Raw genomic sequence first — 17,838 nt, forward strand, 5'->3', positions numbered from 1 at the left:
GATATTATTCAGATGTAACATTTGTCCAGGCTGATGTGATGGCGCCCAGTGATCGATATTTTGTCTCAGTCATGACTGCAGTGTCTCTTGGCACCCGATCAAACAGAGGAAAATAACCTTTCCATCGGAGTGAGGGTCAGCTCCATCATGATGGAAAAGTACTTTCTCTGGTCATTTGCTTCATGACCCTGAACAAGTGAATGGAGAATTTACACCCAAACTCATGGTATTCAGTTTATGAAATAGATGTTGAATTACAAAGGCATTTTTTTTTTCAAATAAGGAAATTTAATCGTGTAAATAAGATGGATTTCCTAATGCTCAAGCTTTAGAAGATGCACAGGACTCTGGCCCTAAACACAGATGGGACCTAATGCAAATACCCTGATTGAAAGGTTCAGTTACACGCTAAATGTTTCATGCCTTGGTTAGCTTTTCTGGGCAATATAACTGACATACTTGTAGATGTCAGTCAGAAACACCAAAATAATGCTTTCCAAGTTTTTTTTACTGTTTCATAGAAATTAATAATGAAATTATTAAAATAGTCAGAAATGTTGATTCAAAAGCACAGTAATTTTCATCTTTGCACAGTGTCTTCCAACGAAACAATATGAGAAACATTTGAAAATGTTCTCAAATGAAGAAAAATGTTTTGACAAAGAAATAAAGTTATTTCAGTACTTTCGGTATCAATGGATGAAAACAGTTCTAACATTGGTTGCAATAAACATGAATTTTAAAGTATATATATATATATATATATATATATATATATATATATATTGCTGACAGTAATGTGACAAAAAGCCTTACACATTTAAAGCCTGTACATCAGTAAAGTTCCTCTAAATAAATACTTAATAAATAACTTATACTGTATAAATAAATGCATGTGATATTTGTGTTCATACTAAAAAGGTGCTTAATCATTTAAAAGTAGCTGAAGCTTATTTGAATTCAAACTGAATTTGGAAAATCTACAATACTCATATTACTGAGGGCAAAGCAGGAAGTTTAATTGAAGGGACGTGGCTCTTCCATAAGCATAGAAAAGAAGAATCACATTATAGTAATTTTTAAATAAATATTATTCAATATTAAATTATATTGAGAATTATATCTACCTCCTAAGCCTCAATGTTCATCTCTGTGTGAGAAATAAAGACTCATTCAGTGGTCTGCATTCATTCTGCGTAATTTTGGGGGGAGGTTGTCCTCAGGTCGGCCACTGGATGCAGGCAACGGATTAAGGCTTGGCCTTGGGACCGGAGCAGGTATTGGGACCGGTCTGTGATGCTCCAGTTCTCCTGCCGACCGGGTGTGGGCCTCTGAACCCAGCTTAAGAGGTTTGAGCTGGAGCTGATTTTCCGCCTCCCCTTGACCCACCAGGGATCCGAGTCGCTGCAGCCTGAGGGGCAGGTCACCCATGCTGGAGGCCTTTTCTGTTGTCATGCTTCCAGTTTTAAGGACCTCTTTTCCATTCTTAGAGCTCATACGCTGGAGTTTGATGGGTAATTTGGAACCAGGTTCTCCGGTGTGAGGAACCCCATCGAAAGAGAAGATGCACTCTCTGCGACTATGACCATCAAGCAATGTGGGTGAGAGAACAGGACCGGGGGAGGACAGGGAGGATTTTTCATCCTGCTCCTTCACACTGTATGGAGGAGTGGGCACCTCAAAATTGTTGTGAAACTGAGAGTAATCCACCCTGAAGAATCCGTCCTCCAGTGACATGACAGGGAGGAAGCGGTGACCCCACAGAACCTCGTCCTCTGTGTAAGAAGTTCGTGCCTGGCACGTCATGCCTGAAAGGGAAGCCATAGATTCATTTTAGAATGAAAAGACAGAAACAGAATATATGAATATAATACATTATAATTGCTAAACACAAATTGCTAGACAGAACCAGTGTTACCAGTGTGCTGTTGTGCATGTAATACTCAGCATTGCAATTACAAATTATTCACATTACTCTAATTGTTAAGATGTAGTTAACTCGCTAACAAATGCAAAAAAAAAAATGTTTGATGTGTGTGTGTGTGTGTGAGAGAGAGAGAATTAACACATTGTAGTAATGTCTGACACTAACCTGTAGTTTCTACAATGCCTTCTAGGATGACAACAATCTCAAACTGCTCATTCATGAGGGAGCGCTGAGACAGGTCGAAAAAAGGGCTATTGGAATTGATCTCATGACATATTGTGAGGGGGGAGACAAGAAAAAGTTGGTCAGCACCCGTTCCAAATCCCACATCCAATTCCCGCTGATCCAACGGTAGAAATTCTCCCTCAGGGGTCTGACGAGACTAAAACAAACATAGGGTGAGATAAGCGGTTAAGGCACATTCACAATTTCTCTTTCATAAACTGGAGTTTGTAATGCTACATTTAATCTCGCCATACACTTCAGAGGATTTTTTTAGATAAAGATCTCAGCCTGTGGTGCTCAGGGGTGAACAAAAAATGTATTGTGCTGATAGTAATGTTTATTTGCACATGCTGCCTGTGCTGTTGTGGTATTGGATTCACTGAAGGAATTATGCAAATCAGGTAACAGCACAAACATGCCACAAAATCAGTACTGAACCCAGTTTGCATGATACAGTTGCCCAGACCTTAAAGGATGAGTGTGAGTGTTGTGCAGGATGTAGCAAACTACTGTGATCTAGCATACTTTACTGGGATTGTAACATCTACAATCCAGGTACCTGAATCGCTCTTTACCTTGTTAAAAATGTTTTGAAAATTTTGCAGGAATTAACTGCTCTCTCAAGCTGGTTAAGCTGGTATATTGGACAGTTTTAGAGAGACCATGACTGCCCAACCAAATCAGCTAAAAAAGACCAGCAAATGTCTATTATGAATAAATTTGTTTAAAGGTTGTTTAAATATTTTTCAATAACATTATGAAAAAAATATATATATTACTTTAAAATTTGTAATTTAAAACATTATATCAATTAAGATTTTTTTAATATGTAAGTGTATATTTTAGATCCTATGACTAGTCACCATTTCTGGTCAGAGGTTGTTGTAATTTTTAATCTTTTTAGTCATATTTTTTGCTGTTTACCTTTGCAGTGGTGCAACAATCATTTTTAGAACTACAGATATTCCACGTAGACACTCAATTAATATGAGGTTATAAAATCAAATATGAAATTGCACTGCTATTTAAAAGAGTTTTCATTCAAGTATAATATGACAGTGACAGCTGTGTCCTGTAGTGTGTCAACTACCCACCCACAGACAGAACAGGGGTCAAAATTACATGACATATTCCACTGGTTTTATATCTAATATTTACAGATGTCTGCATGCAAATCAAATCATTTAAAGCGCATCCTCAGTCAACAACCACAGTTTGTTAATCTACCTTTACACATAGCCTTGTGTTTCCATATTAACATTAGAGATTGGCAGTGATGTCAGCGGGGATGGCTGCCTGTGCCGAAGGCCACAGATGGTGAACAGACTGAGAGCACCAATCACAGTGGTGTTCCCAGGAAAAGAGTGAGAGTTTTCACAAGTATAGATGCAGTGCCACAGTCACACAAGCACACACACACAAATACACAAATGTTCTTATTTTAAGGAAATGATAACACACAAGTGCAAAACCTTCAAAAGGGAACACACGATGTGTCATCTGCTGGTGTGATAAAGGTAGTGGAGAGACTAAGTGTGGATTGCACTTCCCACATATGCGTGTGAACCCAAAGCACATCACATATCAGAATGTTATCAATGTAACTTTTGAGGTGTCTTTTTTTTTGCTCTGCATTTGCTTGCAAATTTAATTGTAATATTCAGCTATTTTTTAAATTAAAATATAAAATATTTTGATAAATGTTTTTGTGAATACTTTACACATTTAGATGTAAACACTTATAATTATGACAGATATTATAAATAAAAAGTGGTTTTAATTATAGAAGAATATTATGGAAATGCCCAAAAACCAAGACTACAGCTAAACAAATATGCTTGTCAAACTTTGCAGAAACAGGGGGGAGGGGGAATGAAAGGCTATGATAAGATCAATTTTGAACGTCTTTTTTCAAGGCGAGGCTGCAAGGGGAGGTAAGACAGTTCCCTGGAGTTCAGGGGTAGGGAGCTATGAGACAAAAATTATCTTCGTTCCTCGCAGCTCATACCCAGCATGAAGTCCCTGATGAGATTTAATCATTTTTGTCAAATCCCTAGCCTGAGTGAGATGCTATAGAAAGCCCTGCCATTCTAACCACAAAACTCAAGGGAGACCATTGTCTTTGCATGCAAAATCCACATGATTTTCTTTCAAATATCTGTAGAAAGAAACACGTCAAAGCTTATGGAACACAGCATGCAGTTGCCAGTTTAGACAGATGTGTGCAGGAGATGTTTTGTTTGTTTGTTTGTGTGTGCATTGCATGGACGTCAAATTAACTTTTTTGACCTGTGGGAGAACTTTCAGTTGCAAATTTCAATGATTGACAACATTTTAATTTCCAAAATATTGATCATTATCTTTTTGTGATGCTCTCAAGAAAGCCGGGCAGTAAATACACTGTATAGTATAAACACTTCTCAGGCATTAGCCATAGTAAACAGTAAGGGAAAGCAAAAGAGACTGTAAATTTCAGAAGCAGGACAGATTGCTTACGCTGCAGGCTGCTCTGAGAGCGATAGATGGGTTGCTGTTTTTTTCTAGCACTCTGAATAGGACAGTAACGAGTAAAGGGCAAAATGGAAGTGAGGAAGGTGCTTATGAAGTCAACCATCCGTCATCCCCTGCTCACTGCATTGCGCCTACCATGGTGTGGAGAAAGCCATGTGTCAATCATGCTTTTCTTTTCTCAGAACACAGCCTCCCACCCCAACACCCCACCCTTCTGTGTTTCTACTCCTTTCCGCTCTGTTCAGCCCCATGTTTTGCGTATTGCTTATCGTAAATCCTGGAGTGCATTTTCTTTGCCCTTTCCCCATGTTCTCTCACTCTTACATCATTCTCACTGGAGATGCACTGGTGAATTCTGCCATTTGAAGATTGTCCAGTGTAAAAAAATATATATATTGAATCAGTATTTTTTTTTGGTTTCCAGTTATGGCAAAGGTGTGTTAAAAAAGACTTATGACTTGCATAAACCTAACTAAAAAACAACAACAAAAAATCTATTTGTCAAAAAGGTAAATAAATAAAACATAGTAATATAGTAATCTCATCCATTTTCTCAACTTTTTTTTTTTAAATGAAGCCTAGATATTTGTTACTGAAAACAAATAAAAAATAATCATTCAGATGTTTTATTTTGCTGTGTTCCAGTTCATGTTTTTGTATTTTCTGTCAAGTATTTTATAATTATTTTGGTTGTTTTATTTTTGGTTATTTGTTCTACCAATTACAGCTGAAAGATGAGCTGGGTAGGTGGTATGGTAACTCATGAAATAACACACTGAATTACTTAAGATGGCATGGAATTTTAAACAACTTTCATTAAACAACATCTTTGCCCTTTCAATGGTCACGCAATGTGACCTTGGACCTTACAAAGTGTTACTCTCCTACTGTCTGAATTTTTGAGCTGAACTGAGCTGCTGGTATAACACTAAGTTCATATTTACTCAAACTTAAACTCAGGCTTCAATAGTTTAGTGACAGTTTACACCGAGCCAAAAGAAATGTACTTTGTGTCCAAGAAGCACTCTTACGCAAGGCTTCCCACGGGAATCCTTATAATCAGAATTGGGAATGTGTCCAATTCATTTATGCACGTCATTGCTCTTTGTTCTGAGTGCAAACAAGATCTCTATGCAAATCAGAGACTGCTGAGATCGGATTGCATTACATTAGAGGTGCAAACAGGCATTGGCCAATTTTACAGTATGGCGAGCTCTTTTTAAAATCAATGCAAGCTCCCCTCCCAATGCGTCACGCGAAGCATCAAAACATCCAACACTGCTCCTAACTACGATCGGAACCAACAACATAATTTTATGTAGGATAGCATTGTTGAGAGATGCGCCTTTGTTGTGCTCTTAAAACCTGTGCGCAAAAAACACACAACCATCCACATGGGATCTATTGACATTAATAGTATTGTCTACAGAAAGCACTACCTTGATGAGCTTGCACCTGATCTGCGCCGACACCATGTGGCTATTCCTGAGATTTCCGACCCTAAACATGAGGCAGAGTTTCCCGTCCCGTTGTGAGATGACCGCGTCCTGGCTGAACATGAGGGTCTCTGCGCGTTTCTTGGGCTGAGACATCTTAATGAACATACAGCCGATAAGAAACGCGTCCACGATCGAGCCCAGCAACGACTGGAACAGGAAAAGTATGATGCCCTCCGGGCACTTCTCCGTTATGTATCGGTACCCGTAACCTATAGTCGCCTCAGTCTCGATGAAGAACAGGAAAGCGGAGGGAAAGTTGTAAACGTTGGCGACGCACGGCTTGTACGATTCGTCGTGGCCGTGGCCGAGGTCCCCGCGGATGTACGCGATGATCCACCACATAGATGCCATGATAAGCCACGCGACTGTGTACGTTAAAAGGAAAATGAGCAGGTTCCAGCGCCACTTGAGGTCCACGAGTGTGGTGAAGAGGTCAGAGATATACCTACTGGTCTCGCCGCCAAGGTTACCGTGCTGGACATTGCAGCGCCCGTTTTTCTCCACGAACCTCTGGCGCTTTCTTTTGGCCGGGGCAGAAAAGGACACAGCCCGGTTGGTGTTCACCACATGATAGTCTTCGCCGAATTTTCGCCTGATCGTAGACATGATGCGATCGCAGACAAGAAGGGTGTCTTAAGTTTCGCGCGGGTCTGTTTCCACACGTTCGCCGTGTCGCTCCATAAATCGACAACTTCGCTTGCAGCCTCTCAGTTAAGATTATTTCTGTTATCCTCAAATTGATCAAATGAATGGATGCGCAAAAAAGCAATTTAGTAAAAACAGAGCAATTAGTCTTTCTCGCAACTTCTCAGCTTGGAGATGTGTAGTGTTTATAAACTGCGGCACCGAATCTGAACTGACGCGCGCTTCTCTACCTCTACTATGAGAGAGAGACAGAGAGAGAGACAGAGAGGGTGTGAGAGAGAGAGAGCGAGCGAGAGAGAGGACAGAGAGGGTGAGAGAGAGAGAGAGAGAGAGGGAGGGTGAGAGAGAGAGAGAGCGTGAGAGAGAGAGAGCGAGCGAGAGAGAGGACAGAGAGGGTGAGAGAGAGAGAGAGAGAGAGAGAGAGAGGGAGGGTGAGAGAGAGAGAGAGCGTGAGAGAGAGAGAGCGAGCGAGCAAACGTGCTTGTGTTCAAACCATTGAGCAGCAGTAGTAGTTGTGAGGAGAAAGGGGTCGTTTCTCTTGAGTGCGTTTGTCTTCTAAAATACTAGCATTACAGTGCCATCTGCTGAGGGCATAGACAGAAGAAGACTGCCTAAAAAAGGAACAGTGGCTGATGTTTACCAAAATCAAATGATTAAAAGAAAAATTATTTTAAGGAAAACCTACTTATAGAAAAGTTAACAACAATCAGATTTCCAAGTTAAATAATGGCAACATGTTACAAAAATAGGCAAAACAAAAATGTGAAAATCTGTAAGTTTAAAGAACATTTAATACAGTAACTGTAATGCTCTTTATTGCAAAACACAGTAGCCTCTACAAAAGCTTTATGTGAATGTAAATTGGATAAAATAGTTTTAGGATTTATACTACACCTTATTTTGACATCTGATACACACACACATATACAATTATCCGTGAGTCCGAATGTACATTTATTTCAATTCATTTCTTGTAGAGTGCTCAGTAAAATCAGTTTATTTAAGATAGATAGATATGTTATAAAGTATATATAGCCTGATTAGAGGATTAAACATGACAATAAAAAAAACGTCCCAGCAATTGTGTGAAGAACTCATTTATACGCAGGACAAAGTCGCAGATGTTCAGATGCACAATCTTCATTTGCATAGTGGCCCCCTGCTTGAGTACTCCTGCCTGTCCCCGTCTGTCTCCTCTCACGACCCGTCCGCTCAACCCATAATTCCCAGCGTCGACGCAACATGGAAGAGGCCAACAGCTGCAAGAGAACAACGTTTCGGGGTTAAAGTAACTCAACGAATCGAGCGCCGGGATTCATTTGAATGCTACGAGTCGGCCGCGGTCATGTACAAGTAAGTGGGATTGCGTTTGTACTATTTATTTGTGCCTGAGGTTGTAAAGATGAGGGATTGCGCACGGCTGAGAGCTCCTAATGAAATCACAGCCGCTCAAGCGAGAGATGCGTTTCAGCGCCGAGCATCATTGTTTCTGCTGCTTGAGACTGAGGCGATTAAGGCGCTTTTTGCAAAAAAAATAAATGTACCTTTGCAGACGTACACATATACCAGTCTCAGTGTGCTCTTTACATCGCACTTATCGCCGCGTATTCACGGCGGATTGTGTTACTGTGTGTGGGCTATAATTAGTGATGGTGATGAATGGTCACGATATAGCACACTCGTGTACAGGGCAAGCACGAGAAAGGCGACAAAATTACAGCTCTTCAGTTCTTATCAAAGAAACTACATTGGAAGCGCATGATTCTCAGTGTATCGGGCTTGGTTTGTTGTAATAGGAGCATTATAGCGCGTCGCGCGCGGTGTGGAGATGTGCTGTTAGCAGTAGCTCTTTCATCTGCATGCTAACCCCGTTCGTCACGTAGTTCAATAAAACACTTAATTTTGCTTGTGTATTTTAGTTTTTATCTTTCTTATATAGCGTATTGGTGTCGAGAGGTATCCATATGTACACACACGAGTTTGTTTAAAATCTTATTTAAGTTCTCATGTCTTAATCTTTCGCTTTAGTTAGCCGTTAGCTGCTAATGGAGTCATTTAGACGGAGATGTGTTTGGTTATTGTGATGAACGACTAGATTAGCCGGATTTGATTACATTTGGTTACATTTTACACAGTTCAGCTCTGCAAACTTAAGTAAACATAGCAATTACATGAAATTAAACTACCCGTGTACTTCAACGTGATATAATAATAAAATCGTATTATTGTATTTAAAATGGGGTTGTATCAATAAGATTAAGCATTAACGTTAGCTGATCACAATAGAGAACAATGCTGGGGCACCCACGGACTCAGAGCTTGAGCCGTTTTTAATTTTCTAAAAAGATAATAAACTACATAAAGGGTGTTTTAAGTACTTATTGAAGCAATTTCCAGTGTGTTTGCAAAACCTGTTTCAAAGTCGTCCTTTTTTATCTTTAATCTAATGATGCTAAGGTTAGCTACCGGATCATCAAAAAGGACTGATCCGGGTCTTCAGAAGAGTTGCATATATTTATTTCTTTTAACACATTAATCAAAACTAAAACGTTGTTGTTGTTTATTACTTATGGTGTCGTTGATCCGAATTTGGCTGAAATGATCTCAACACTCAATCCCAATCTGTTAATATTTTAAAAGGACTAGGCCTAATAGAGAAAAAAAAAACATATTTCCCCACTTAGACCTTGTATGTTATAAATATTCGTGACAATTGAATAACAATAAAGAAAAAGAGAACGCGTTGTCTGTTTCATGATTTTGAAATAATATAGTGATGATACTATATTGATTCATATGTCAGCTGCTTCAGTAATAAGGTAAATCACTAGAATCATTCTGACTTTGGAGAGGTCTTTCATTGCCTGTACCTAGCAAAGCAATTATGACCTTGATTTTAGAGAATCTGATTACATCTGGTGGAATTAACATATTGCATCTTGGAAAACCAATGCAGCAGTAGTGGACCAATTCTCTTTGTCATGAAAGCTGCATTGTAATTATAATTGGCCTAGTTAGTTTAAGCTTGATCACATGATGGCATATCATACACACAATGTGCACAATTCCCTGAATCATTAGCTGTATAGCGATCTTGTTAATGAAATCGTTTATGTTTATGGATCCGGAATAATTAAGAAAATGAAACACTGCACATTATTACTCTAATACACTTAGACTAACAGAACAGAATATATTTTTTCTATAAATTACTAATTATTTGTTCCTCAATGGTATATGACATCGATGTACTAGATCAATTCGTAATCCATCTCATGTTTTCATGTCTTCATAGCATATTTCATCATTGAACTTTGGCCTGTTGAAGACCCAAGCATGAGTATTATTCAAGACAAGCTAGGCAATGAATTTTTACGGAACGGAGGCATGGACCCCAACTTCCCCCCCGGCATGATCATGTTCAGCCATTTACCTCCAGTGACCAGCTTCACGCGCCTGACCTCACAAGCCTCCATGTCGGATCTACCCCAAGAGATGATCCTGAAGAAGGAGCGTGACTCTCCTGACCACGGTGGTGGCTTTCTCCACAGTATGGGTATCAAACAGGAGAAGCTCAGCGAGTTGGATTACCGCCTTCCAATGTATGCAACAGGAACTGGAACAGCAGGAGGAAAAAGCACTGATATGCTGGACATGTCGCTTGGCAACCACCAGAATATGCTTTTGCATGACCTAAGCCTTAGCAACGTAAGTCTAGATGATAAATTAGATGTTATAGATACACTGTGTTCTACATGCTTTACTATACTGTCTTAGTGTTTTTATTTCATGCCATTTTTTTTGTGCTTCATTAGCAGTTCTCTGGAAGACTGGGGAAAGACTCAAAAGAATCTGGGCCTAGAAGAGGGAGGAGAGCAAATGGAGAAGGACCAGATGGAAAAGCCAGAAGGAAACAAGGAGATTCCGCAAAGGTATGTATAGGCTACCATTTTATCATTCACTGTCACATAAAATTTTCATAGTTTGTAGAATTTTGAAATGCAAACATTGTGATGTAACCGTCACAAATGGATCATGCACATTCTTTTTAGACTCTTTTGTATGACAGTGTATGCCAATAGCAGAAATGTAATTGTCTACAGAAGTGTTCGTTTATCAACTGTTATTTCAACATTAACCTGAGACATCTCAAATACACCGACCTTTCAAATACACACACGCAAGCATGTGTGTGTATGTATGGGCTCAAAAAAGTGAGTTATTCATTTTGTTAGGTAATGCATGCAGGTGTTTTATTGTATTTTTGTCTACTTGCTGTTTTAGTCACTCATGCTGGATGGTGATGCTGGGCCCCTCTCTCCCAACTCTAAACCGCATATTTGCGAGCACTGCAATGCAGCCTTCCGCAGTTCATATCATCTGCGGAGACATGTGCTCATTCACACGGGTGAGCAACTTTTACCGTTAACTCCACTTGAGCTGAGGCATTCAGGCTCAAACAGTATTTATAGGGTGTTTCTGGTAAAAAGTTAAATGGATTTGCTTTTTATTGTACAGGTGAGAGGCCTTTCAGGTGCAGTCAGTGTAATATGAGCTTCATACAGAAGTATCTGCTGCAACGGCATGAGAAAATCCACAGCGGTGAGTGTTTACTTTTGTCCTATACTTGTCAGAGGTAAATATTAAGATGGTGCTGAGATTTTTATTTTCTTTTTTATCAGGGGAGAAACCATTCAGCTGTGACCAGTGCAACATGCGCTTTATACAGAAGTACCACATGGAGAGACACAAAAGGACACACAGTGGAGAAAAGCCATATAAATGTGACACCTGTCTACAGGTGAGTCCCATTTTTATCTAGTATGAAAGTAGTAGTAATCAAAACTGATTTTGATTGAAATGTACAATATTTGGGTCAGTGACAAATGTGTCCACAATAAAGAAATGGGAAAAACATAGAAATCAGCTTTTTTTTCCTTTTTTTTTTCCATTAGCTGCTAGAGATACATAGCTTTGAATAATAATAATAAGTGCTGTGGACGGTGTTTGATTATGACAGTAAATTAAAATATAACCACTACCACCTTGCATTATTAAGAGGCATATTAGAATGTTTTTGTGTATCTAAAATGACTGGAAATGGTTGACGCATGCAAGTTAAAATGGCTGTTCCCACTCTTACATTAAAAATAATGTGCACAATTGAGACTCCAAGATGGCTAACTTTGGTCTATGTCTGAGTCAATGCCTGGAGGACGGAAGAGCAAGGAAATGAAGAAGCATCCATTTGAATATTGAGAACCACCCAATATATTCTTTAACAAGTTCACTGATCTGGACAAAATAATGAGCACCACTAACACTATTTATTTCCCCTGTAGTATTTTTCACGGACGGATCGATTACTGAAGCACAAGAGAACCTGTGGAGAAGCCATAAAGAAAGGTCTGGACCCAGGGATGCTGGACCTCGGAGATGATGAGGACATGGGTCAAGGCAGCTACCTACTCACTCAGGGAAACACTAGTGCCCCATCACGCAAGAGGGGCAAATCCAAAAGTAGCAATGATGGAGGAGAGCGACGTAGAAAGAAAGGAGCAGCTGCGGGAGGAGGAGTGCAGATGGTACAAGGACTCTGCCCACAAGACTATGCCTTGAACATCCCCAGTGGATCGGGGGCATCTTCTTCAGGGGCTCTGGATGAGACGAGCATGGACAACCAGCACGGACACACACCGAAGCTTGTATTTAAGAAAGGTGGCCGCAAGGGAAATGACAAGGGTGCGGTTTCTATGGAGCAGGCCAACCATGAGCAGAAGCTGCTGACGCAGAAGCCAGGCTCTATGGACATGTCTGGAGCCGGAAATATGGATGGTCTCGGCCTCCTCCAAACCTCCAGTGGACCCAAACAAGGAGGTACCAGCAGCAATTATGATGATGCCATGCAGTTTTTGAAAAAGAGACGGTACCTGCATGCTGCTAACAGCGCAGCAGACTTCAGCTCTGTCCACCTTCCGCAGCCGACAGTAATCCAGGGTGGCATTGGAGAACCTACATTGGCCTTGCTTGACACCTCGCCTTTGGTAAGCGTTGACAAGCATGACAAATCAGGGATCCCAGATGAGGTGCTGCAAAGCCTGCTGGACCACTACAGCCACAAATCTGATGGCTCTCACCATGATGTGACATTCGATCTGCAAGATTCACACCACGTGGAATTGCATCCAGCCTCTGCCACCTCTGAACTGGGTCAGGATGAGGGATCTCCCGGCTCAGGAGACAAGAATGGGGTGATGAACGAGTACTCAAAGTTCTTGCTCCAGACTCTGGAGAGAACCAGCCATAGCAGCAACTTTATTTTGGGCCCATCCGGACCCTACCCAAGCCTGTTGTCATCTAGCAGCAGCCCTGCTAGCACACTCTTCCCAGACAAAATCATCTACACCACCTCGCCACTGGAGTGTGCATTCGGGCAGCCTGTTTCCTCTCCTCTTGCACCTTCCTCCTCGACATCCCTAAGCAAGTCCCATTTCGGAATGCTGGCAGGTTCTCCGTCACCTTCCCACGCCTCACCATCGTCTCAACAGGCCTTTCATCTCAACAGTCTGGAGCCTGTCCCTCACCAGCAGCTTACCCCGTCTCAAGAGCTCACTGACCAGCTGGAGAAGCGGCACTCACCCTCATACCCTCTTGCAACTCAGGAGCTGACCAACGGTGGCCAGAAAGACCAGCAGTCCAAGAACAGTGGCTCTTCGGTCAACAGCAGCAACAACAGGAACGGCACTGGTGGCGGCTCGTCTAATGGCTCTGTCTACCCTGACCTCACTGCCCTGGAGCCATCTAAGGAAGTGGACATGCGTTCCGCTTACCAGATAGAGAACTTCGCCCAAGCCTTCGGGTCTCAATTCAAGTCTGGTCGCCGAACCCCACTCGGTTATGGTGGCGACCCACGAGTGGGTGTCGCGGAGGTTGACCACAGGATACAGCGAACTCCCGTGTCTGAATTCTCAGGGTATACTAGTCTGTTAGCAGATGTCAACGAGCCAGCTAGCTCAGGATCCAAAACCCCCACAAGCCAAAGTTACAGGTAAAGGTTAAGGGAGAACACCGGATCCTGTTGTGTGGGATGAGGACAGTCTCCAATGCTTCCCTCTCCTCGCTGATTAACTTTAATTAATACACTGCCATTAAATGTCAATAGAAGATGTTACCAGGGAAGGTCTTCAAGACCTCAAATGCAATTTTTTACATTCTTCTTTTAATGTGTTTTAGTCATTTTATTTCATTAGCGTAGTGGTGAGGTAAAACTAGATTTAAATGAAATTTCCGGTGAAATTAGAGGCCAGCAAAGGACTTTTTCAGAAATCTTGTATGTCTTAGCAATCATAGTCCAATTGTAAGATTAAGTTAAAAATGAAAGATGATTTACAGTAATAACAGATGTCAGGGAGTGGCCCAGTATTCAATGGCAAAAAATGTATTGTCTGTTACAATGATCTAAAGTATTACTCAGGAAAAAGCAGTAACATTTTTTTTTTTTTTTTTTAAATAAGGTGTACTAGCACCCTTTTTTACAGGTGTACTTTTGAAATGACAGTGAAGATTCTTGTTTTTGAAATTCCTTGTAGAAAAAGACAAATCCAATCGGGAATCTACGTGTTCAGTGGATTTGACACTGGAGACTTTTTCCACTTCTTGTGCGTTTGTAAAGTTTATGGTACTTCTGATATCAGTTTGAAAGATAACACTTTCATCCCTAAGGGCCATGTTTAGAACACACAAAAACATACTGGTAGTCAAGTAGGCAGATAGAAACATTCAAGTGTATGTAGATATTTATTTGTAGCTACATGGAACTACATAACTATTGTCTCAGGGTGAGCAGTAATTCTTGTCCCCTTCTTTAAACTTAAAAAACCTACTTTTTTTCAGCTGACCACTTTGATCTCTCAAGGAATCAAATAAGCACTTTTATAAACCACTGAAAGCAAGAATCCAGATTCAGGACACGCAAAACTATTATTTTTGATGAAGAAAGCTGCGATTTTTAAAAGTGGGGGAGGGAACGGCAAATCTGCCATAACAAAGGGCATTTTTGAATATTCATTGGGGGTATAGGTGATATTTTGTTCCTTTTATTAAAAACACTGTTATTGGACATGAATGCCACTTTTTTATATATATAGTTGTGGGCTTCTCTGAAGCATTTTTGCTCTGAAGGTGTTCAGGTATCATGATTATCTGACTTGGGCTGAGCAGCAACAAGTTTGAATTCTACCTCTTATTGTGTGGTTTTGAATTTAATGCCTGACAAAATTGCAAGCTTCCCTTTTACATTGTTGCAGAGAGAAGGACCTAAACCTGTGGTGCTTTTGTTATTGAATGAGCAGTGAATTAGGCAAAGACTTCATGTTGAGACGAGGTGTTTTCTTCCAATGCAATTTTCAATACCCTTGGAAAAAGTGGTAGGCTGCTTTGTCTTCCTGTTTTTTGGCCCATGCAGCAACATTGTGGCTGTTGTGAGGCCTTTCTGTGATCTTGCCCTGTTTTTTTCCCTTACCTTTTACGGAAACCTGTCCCAGAGAAATGCCATTGCTGTGATGGTGTCAAGAACAAAGTGAATGCTGCACTCCAAACTCGTTCCATGCTTTTATAGAATGAAAAAAAAAAAAAAGTGGCGTGAAGAATAGGATTTACCTTAATATACCTCATATCATTGTAAAAATGAGAAAACCAGGGACATGTTTTATGTAGTGGAAATATTGTAGTATGTGTCAGCTTATTGTATAATCGTATAATGCCACCCGTGTTTACAGATAAAGCCGATTTGTTGGAATACAAATGTATTCAAATGTAAAAATGTTTTTTTTTTTTTTTTCAGTTAAGCGGTAATGCCAAGCAGTGTTTCATTGTAGAGTAATACCTAGACTTTCATGATTTGTCTCATTTCCCCCTTGTTTTTGTTACTTGCCATGTGTTTTGATATAATTTCTAGAGAGACTTTGTTTACAATGTACAAAAACACTAAAAATGTTTTTGTTTTGTTTCTGATGCATGATATGAAGTTGTTTTTTTATGGCTTTCCTCTGATCTCGATTGCACCAAATGTTTGTAGCATATATTGTCCCGACTTCAGTCTGAGTTTTGTCATAGGGCTGTACGTGTCAGATGACTTTATAAATGATTAGGTAAGCCAATAAAAACCTTTTGTTATAAAAAAGACAAACAAACCTATTTTAACATTTGTCCAGATAAGGTTTGAGGTAACATTAGGCCAGCTAATTCAGCAGGAAATAAGATTTTTTTTTTTTTTTTGTAAAACCCTCCACCCCCCATGCTCTGTTTATTCAATTCTCAGTAATGACGTTGAGGTTGTGATAGTACGTGGGACAAAATCAATGCGATTTCCCTGGAATGTGTTTTTGAATAGATTTATCGATGGGTATGCCACAGGAAGATAGAGAAGACGGCATGTAAAAAAAGAAAATGGGATTTTAAAAAGAGCATTAATGCATTGTGTATAATGTAACTTTTTCTTGTAAACCAGTCATGGCCAAATGAAATGATATCTCAAAGGTTAGAAATTAGGATAATAAGCTGATGACAAATTTGGAACAATTGTGGCAGAAAGTGCTATGAAGAGCACACTTTTTTGTGCAAAATATTTAAACAAATGGTTTGAGTTAAATTTATTAAAGTGCACAACATTTAAGTGTAAAATGTAGCTGCTTTGCCATTTACTATATTATTTTAGAACTAACTTTTAAAAGTTTGTACTTCAATTTTATTTAAATACTTAACGTGTACTCAATTCATTGTACTGAATTTAGGAAAGGAAATCAAGTTGCAAAAATCTTAAAATGGACACCTATAGGGTTATTTACTAAATCGTTATCTGTTATGTACCACCAGGTGGCAGCAAAGTTGTCAAATCTTTTATAGTACAAAGTACAAATTCTATTGTTGCAACAAAATGGTAGGTCTATCAGATCAAAACAAGTCATTTACAATTTTTTTTTATCTAACATGGAGAAAAAAAGAACGCGTTCTGTTATGGGATGTTTTCAAATGTGATGAATATTTTACATGAGTAAACATCAGTTCCTGGGCAAGGCTTTACTGGGGACCATAAATATTGGCAGGAGTGTGAATTGACTTGACATTTTTAGTTTCACAGTTTGAGTCCGCTTGAGTTAGATCTTTTCTGGAATCTAAATTGATTTGTTCTTACAGCATTAGTATAAAATGGGCGTGAAAAAAATACTTTTTTAAATTCATATTTTCATTAAGACACCTTTTCTGTAGCCTCTAGTGGGAAAAAAACAATCCTATAAATTATAGTACAAAGGGCTTTGTTTTATGAGCCCATACAGGGAGGTTTCATGTTGCTGGGAAACAGAAAGATAACTAGTTTCCTGATTAAACCTAATTTGACCATTTGTTTAAAACAGTCTGAACCAGGTTGTCCATGTATATCAATCAAAACATACCAGATGCATAATGGATGTAAATACTTGTTCTTTATTTGCCATCTATAAAGAATGAGTTGAACTTCAAGTAAAGGGAGTCAGTGACTTAGCAACAGGACAATTTAAATTTCCAGTAAACCAGGCTTGACTGTTATAATGATTGATCTTTACAATAGTCTGTTTTATTACATTTTAGCTTTTCATTACATAGCAGACTGTGTGCTTAAGCGAAGGGTTTCGTTAACCGCAAGATTTAGTGAGATTCACTTTATAATTCCTCTCTGATTCAGCTCTCATAATCATAGTAGTATAAATGTTAAATAATGAATATGCAGTTGTCTGTTACATTTTCTTTTACAGCTCTTTCAGACTATAAGCTTGTAAAGTAGAAATAAAAGCATGTTAAATGCAATCCAGGTAATCCTGTTGCTGATAATCAGCCTGAATTAAGAAGTTTCATTCAAATGTTCTCTCAGGGACAGCTGGACCTGTGATTATAGATTATAGCGTGTTAGAAGGTAAGAGGGTAAAGGCACCCTAGATGAATAAAACACCAGGTGACTTTAAACTTTTATGACTATGATTCAGTCTGACACATTCA

General features: G+C 39.6%; 2 protein-coding genes across 2 annotated transcripts; one reads left to right on the forward strand and one right to left on the reverse strand.

The window, feature by feature from the left end:
• Window positions 1–744: 744 nt before the first annotated feature.
• Window positions 745–6,768, reverse strand: LOC306857921 (G protein-activated inward rectifier potassium channel 1-like; the record flags this gene model as incomplete). The annotated part of the gene is made up of 3 exons (XM_079398200.1): window positions 745–1,808; window positions 2,093–2,309; window positions 6,103–6,768. 3 exons carry the CDS (start codon window positions 6,766–6,768, stop codon window positions 1,174–1,176), a joined length of 1,518 nt encoding a protein of 505 aa, XP_079254326.1. The 3' UTR covers window positions 745–1,173.
• A 1,253-nt stretch (window positions 6,769–8,021) lies between these two features.
• LOC306857310 (zinc finger protein 281-like) lies at window positions 8,022–15,982 on the forward strand. Its single transcript, XM_079397199.1, has 7 exons — window positions 8,022–8,160; window positions 10,103–10,515; window positions 10,623–10,739; window positions 11,092–11,215; window positions 11,326–11,409; window positions 11,490–11,608; window positions 12,150–15,982. The coding sequence occupies exons 2-7, from the start codon at window positions 10,144–10,146 to the stop codon at window positions 13,857–13,859; spliced, it is 2,526 nt and encodes an 841-aa protein (XP_079253325.1). The 5' UTR covers window positions 8,022–8,160; window positions 10,103–10,143; the 3' UTR covers window positions 13,860–15,982.
• Window positions 15,983–17,838: the final 1,856 nt, after the last annotated feature.

The sequence above is a fragment of the Barbus barbus genome (genome assembly GCF_936440315.1).
Source record: "Barbus barbus genome assembly, chromosome: 38".
Taxonomy (NCBI): Eukaryota; Metazoa; Chordata; class Actinopteri; order Cypriniformes; family Cyprinidae; genus Barbus; species Barbus barbus.